Genomic DNA, 6656 nt, shown 5'->3' with positions numbered 1-6656 from the left:
CCATTCTTCCTTCTATGGGAATTTAACCCATGTAGACTTTACCACTTAGATATATCCCCATCCTTTTTTTGAGACACAATCTTGCTAAATTGTGTAGGGCCTCCCTAAGTTGCTGAGGCTGGCCTTGAACTTTTGATCCTCCTGCTTCAGCCTCCCTATTCACTGGGATTATAGACACGCACCTCTGTGCCCAACTTAAAGAGCACAAGTTTTAAATTTTGACAATATTCCATATTTCATTTTTTTCTTTTATGGTTATGGTCTGTATGTCTTTATTTAAGAAACATTGTGTAGTTCAAGAGAATAAATTATTTATTATTTTCTTCTAGAAGTTATAACTTCAGCTTTACCTGTATGTTTATTTTGAGTTCATTTTAATATTTGGTTGAGTTAAATGTTGGGATTCATTCATTTTTATACATATATTCAATTGTTCCACTGTTAATTGAATAGATAATCCTTTCCCTATCAAATTACCTTGGCACATTGTTTAAAATCAATTGACCATACACACACACACACACACACATACACACACACATACATAGATCTATTTCTGAATTCTATTCTCTTCTATTGATTTATATCCTGTGTCAGCAGTAATAACTTGTTACTACAGCTCTATAATTCTTGAACTTATAGTTTTTAAAAATAGATAATATAAATCAACTTTTGTCTTCTTTTCCAAACTTATTTTATTTTCTTTGCACCTTTCTTTATCTAATTCAGCATCTGATTCTGAGATTTGCTAATTATGCCTGCTTGAATAGTGCCTGGCACTATTGAAGTTTTGTTAAATGTGTAGTTTGTTTTGGAGAAAATGACTCTTAGTAATATCAAATTTAAATTCTATGAATATGTTTTTTCTTTCAATTTATTTGTCTTATTTCTCATCAGTTTTATTTAGTTTTAATGATGGTATTATGCATCATTTGTTACATGTATTTCTAATTATTTCACATTTTGGGTTATAGAGCAGTTATTTTGCCTTCTTTCTGATATTATGTTGTAACATAAAATTAATTTGTGTAGTCATTTGTTATTATTTCTTCCTTAAATGTACATTGCAAACTACCAATGAAGCTATCAGAAGCTAGAGTACTTTGTGGTAAATTTTGAATTGTTTTATAATAAATGGTTATCCAGATACTATTTCTTCTTGAATTAATTTTGAGAAGTAGTATGTTTTAACATTTCACTTTGGTTTAAATTTTTTGGCATAACATTCTTTTTAGCATTCTTCCATGTCGAAGTCTTTGTTGTCTATAGTGATCTACTACTTACTGTGTGATCTTAGACAAATTACTTACCCTCTTGTGCCTTCTTTTCCTCCTTTCAAAATAGGATAATAATAGTAGCTACCTTATACTGGGATTGTAAGAATTAACTGATGGTCCATATGTATAATAAAGTACATAGAATAGTGTGAGGTATAGATACCAATAAAGTGTTAGTTTCTGTCATTGAAAACATTGTAGGGAGTGGATGATTTCTTGTTGGTGAGGTTAGGCAGGAGAGTCATAAATCACACAGATTAAGAGAGATATATTCCAAGACCATTTTCAGTTTGTAGATTTTCTGCCAGTGAGGAGTAATTAAAACCCATTATTGTTCCATTGTCTATTGAGGTTTTGTTATGAAAAGATTCCTTTTCACAGCTAATGGCTGCACAGCAAGAAAGAAATATATCAACTTGAGGAATGGTGCAAGCCCTGATTTTCAAGACTTGCTTTTGCTGCTCAGCACTGAACAGGACATATATTGTATGTAACTGATGTTTGTTAATTGGGTGTTAATTTATATTACAGTATTTTACAAAATACTTTCAGGGAAGGAAATTCTCTTTTTGGATCATCTTTCTTTGCTCCGTGAAAACTGACATATATATATATATATATATATATATATATATATATATATATATGTATGTATGTATTCCATATTCCTTTTATACATTTCAGATTAATCTCTAAAACTTTGATAAAGAGAACTATCCATGCCATTATTTATTTAGAATTTAACTACAGTTCATAGGTTATCATTGAGTTATAGTCTATGTCAAAAATTATTTTTTTTTTCTGAAAAGAGCCAGATCTTAAACATCTCATGCATCTCATGCCATGCAGTCTGTGTGTGAACTATTCAACTTTGCTATTGTAGAATAAAAGAAACCATATGCAAATATATAAGAGAAATGAGTTGGCCATACTTATATAAAATGTTGTTTACAAATAAAGATGGCCTGTGGGCTGAATTTGACATTTAGCCTTGTTTGCAAGCCTCTGATCTATATAAAACAGTATACCTAAAGATTTGCCCCATTATGTCCTTATATGCAATCTTCAGCAGGCACTATTCATTTGAACTCTGTAACTCACTTTTGGTGAATACTTATCCAAGTATTTGTATTCACAAGTTGTCTATCTAGGAAATGTTTATGTACATGAAGTTAAACATCCATTAAAAATACTAGGATTCAGCAGTCTAACAGATAGTAATATTTATTCACTAATTTATTTAAAGAATATTTATGGCGCACCTATTATTTACTCAGCACTATCTCAGTCACAGGTATATATTGGTGAGCAAGATCTTTGTCAGTGTCCTAATGAAACTTACAGCCAAGCAGTAACTACCTGTTATTGACATTGAACAGGTAATTGGAGTATGTTATATATTCTCATAAACTACATTGTGGCAACCACTGTTATACCACTTATTTTAAGAATAATAAAAGTTTAGAAAATTATTGTACATAATGATCTTTCCTTATGTGAGAATAATTACAGGTATTTCAATTAAAATTTTTATTTTTATTTAAAAAAAGGAAAGAAAGAGAACAAAAAAATGAATAAAGAAATGGAGGAGAAAGCAACAAAAGAACTAGGGAAAGAACATTTGCAAGAAAAAGCCAAAGAAAAATATCAAGAATGGTTAAAGAAAAAAATTGCTGAAGGATATGAGAAGAAAAAGAAAGAAAATGTATTTTTATTAAAGCAGCCAGTTAGAATATGTGTTTTTAGTCTTCATATGCCGCAGTCTCTGGCTGGGCACAAATCACGAGTCTCCACACAGCTTGTAGATTCAAACATCAATTCTTTATTCCCGAACTCACACCGGCCGTCTACAAACACGCTCTGGGGAATCCACGTTCTCTGCCCAAATCCACTTTGCCCAAATCCTCCACTCTCTCAAATCCACTACTCGGCCCAAATCCACTCCACATGGGCTTCTGTCTCCCAAAATATACTGTCTGACCCTAAGCACTCAAGAGGAACTCAGCAGCAGGATACGCCCTATTCTAAAGGGGAACACCCTAATCTCCAATTATGCTAAACTGCCCTATTCTAAAGGGGGAACACCCTAATCTCCTATTATGCTAAACCGCCCTATTCTAAAGGGGGAACACCCTACTCTCCTATTATGCTAAACTGCCCTATTCTAAAGGGGAAACACCCTAAACACGGATCCTGCCCTGGTCCTTGAGCAAGGTCACCTTTCAGAAGTCCTTCCACTAGACAGCATGGGAGTAAGCTGGCAAGGAATTTGTCATACCTACTTGGCTGATGGCTCCCAGCATTCATAGGTGCCAAGTATATTTTAGAAACCACTATATGATTAGAAAATTGACTGTATCATAGCATAAAGATATGAAAATATCTTTACTTAGATGATGCTGTCTTTAAGCTTCAAAATGAATATGTATTTTTGGTTTTCTTACATTGAGTAATTTCAATAAGCCTATATATTTTTCAGTCATATTCAAAATTGTTGTAAGTTGTTTTAAATATTTTTCAATATACTTTTATCTAGTCATATTACTGTGTCATAAATTACTTTAAAAGGAAGGCGGATTGCTTTCTTTTTCTTGGGTTTGATATCTTAAATTGTTTAGAGGAAGACACATTAATATCACATCCCTGATCATGTTCAATTTTACTCTCAAATTATAGATATACAATTAAATATTGTGGCCAGTAAGCCATTGAGAGAGGAAGCAACTGGGAGAAAAGAAAAGACTCAGTAGAATTTGAATGGAATGTTTAGTTATAGAATATCTTTGGAAATGCTTTGGTCTTGTCATTTTAAGGAAAAAAAAAAGAAACAATGGCAAGCCAAATTACAAGAGAAAAAGGAAATAGCAGATAAAAAGTTTAAGGAATGGTTGGAAAATGCAAAAAGTAAACCTAGTCCAGCTGTAAAGAGCGATGGTTATGCCAATGGAAAACTTACAGGTTAGTTTTAATGTTATGTGGCTTACATAAGTATGGTTTGCAGAAGCAAATTTTATACATTTTGTTTCTTTTTCACAGAAATAGAAACTTATAAAATTTATTTTTCTTTCAAATTACTATCTTTTAGAAAATTATACTATGTTTGTAGGAATTTATTCATTCTCCATAAATGATATATAAATGTAATGGTTGTAAAACTTCAAACTTATACTTTTAAGCAATGATTTCTAACATTAGGGAATAAATGAAATTCTCAGGGATGAAGTTGTCATTCAGTCACAGAGCATGTCCTTAGCATGCATACAGCCCTGGGTTCAATTGTTAGCATCCCTGTTAGGGCTCTTACATTCTTGGATGAAAAAGCCTTACTCAGGGTGTTTTTAATGGTTCATCTTGCCTACCCTTTTTCTAACCTTCTCTAAGGCAGAGCTTCCAGTGTCTTTGGCACATTCTTTTTACAGGGTGGGATATAGATAGCACATGATCAAACAGAACCAATTGGCCTTTAGGGTTCTTCTGATGATAAATGGCATTGCATGCTTTTCTTTGTGCTTTATGTTGAAAGCTCATACCTTGATGACAGCTGCCTTCACTTGTTTAAATGATTTATTATTAAAAATACTCCCATTCTGTTTTGTTCACACAATGGAACATATTCCAGACTTTGTTTTGACTATCTTGGTGAAGTGTGTGTTGACATATTATGCAGTCAAAGTGGGCTGCCAGGGTCTGAAAGACACATTCCTGCTGTCAGGATTAGGCCTCTCTTACATGTCATAGAGGTCATTCATTATATCCATTAATCCATTTTAGTTACTGAGGATGGCTTCTTCATCCTCTTTCTCCTCCTCCTTCTACCCCTACCTTCCTCCCTGCCACCCTGCCTCCATCTCTTTCTTTCTTGCTTAAAAAGGTCAATAAGCAGTGATTTTAACCTAATGATTAGAGAGTAAAGCTAAGACTTTAGATGGGAAGATACATATTGACTAGAAATTAATTGCTAAAACAATGGACTATTTTATTAAATTACTTTCTTTTTAAATGAGTTTAATTCTTTTTTATTTTATTGGTTCTCTTATTTATACATGAAGGTAGAATTCATTTTGATATAACTATACAAATATGGGACATACCATTCTTATGGATGTACATGATGGTGTATTTACATACATTATATGAAAATTATTTTGAATTCATTTCACTCTTTTATTTTCCTATCCCCATCCCTTCTCTTCATTCTAATAAGCAACATATTTGTCTGCATGCTGTACTTCCCTTAAGTCTTTATTTTTTATCCTATCATTTTTATGAATTATGAAATAAAGGAATTTGTGTGCCTATAATGACCAAAGGATTTGAAGATAATTTACAGAATGTTCTTCCTCCACTTAGTTATTATTGTCAGGCATCACAAGTTTTAAACAGTATGTTCATCAAAAGATGCTCTCTAATTAGTGAAAAGATCACACTGATTCTATGAAATCATATTAACTTGAATAACAGAAAACCAAAATTCCCTGGTTCTAAACAAAAATCTTGATTCACTTTAGCAGTATAAGCAAAATATTTTTTTCTGTAAATCTTACTCTCTGACAAGGGGAATATAGTTCACAAATAACTCATTTCCTAGACAGGGTTAAGAAAATGAAGATTTTATTAATTTTTTTTGTTCTGAAATTAATTCCATAGTAAAAACTTTGCAAGTATTATTATTTGCATAGATTTTAACAATATTATTTGCATTATCAGCATTATTTTTCTATATGTTTCAACAATATTGTTTGGCTTCTCAGAATTATCTTTTACTACATTGCTATATTTGAAAGTGTTAGTTTTTTAAATGTATTCAGATTAGCTTGGTGTGTCAGTGATAGTTTGCTTTTTTGACAGTTTAACATTTTCTAGGAATTTTAAAATAAGTAATTTTTCTCAAGAAGTTTAGTTGTTTTGTTTTGTTGTGATTTTTCAATGATTGTAGGTTTTTACAGTGGAACTTCCTATCCAGAACCAGCCTTTTGTAATCCAATTCCATGGAAATCAATTCATATGCCACCTCCCAAAGAAGCTAACAATCTATCAGGAAAGAAGAATAAAACACCTGTGATAGAGAGCCACACAGGTCATCTCTGGTAATTCATAAAGCCAGAAGCAATCTTTGCCTTGGAACTCTGTGCAAATGGAAAGATAGTATATGTGGAAAATACTATGCTTTTACCTAAAGCTACTTAATTTTGAAATCAAAAAGATTTTTTAATTTCTCAATCAGCATGTTAGTACTTGATGTGATTATTGACATACTAATTTTTGTATTTTGTATGGAGTCTGAAGGATTAATTGAGAAAGGTATTTTTTACGTTTTGGTTTTTCTTTTAAGATTGATCTTGGCATATTGTTTTGCATGATAAATCTAACAATTTTGTT

General features: G+C 31.9%; 1 protein-coding gene across 1 annotated transcript; it reads left to right on the top strand.

Annotated features, from left to right (window-relative positions):
• Positions 1-2847: 2847 nt before the first annotated feature.
• On the top strand, positions 2848-6368 carry LOC143386428 (coiled-coil domain-containing protein 34-like). Its single transcript, XM_077108591.1, has 3 exons — positions 2848-2982; positions 4091-4235; positions 6214-6368. The coding sequence occupies exons 1-3, from the start codon at positions 2848-2850 to the stop codon at positions 6366-6368; spliced, it is 435 nt and encodes a 144-aa protein (XP_076964706.1).
• Positions 6369-6656: the final 288 nt, after the last annotated feature.

Source organism: Callospermophilus lateralis, unplaced genomic scaffold, assembly GCF_048772815.1.
Source record: "Callospermophilus lateralis isolate mCalLat2 unplaced genomic scaffold, mCalLat2.hap1 Scaffold_96, whole genome shotgun sequence".
In the NCBI taxonomy this organism is placed as follows: Eukaryota; Metazoa; Chordata; class Mammalia; order Rodentia; family Sciuridae; genus Callospermophilus; species Callospermophilus lateralis.
Note: the sequence above shows the minus strand (reverse complement) of the source record. Positions and strands in the feature narration are given on the sequence as shown.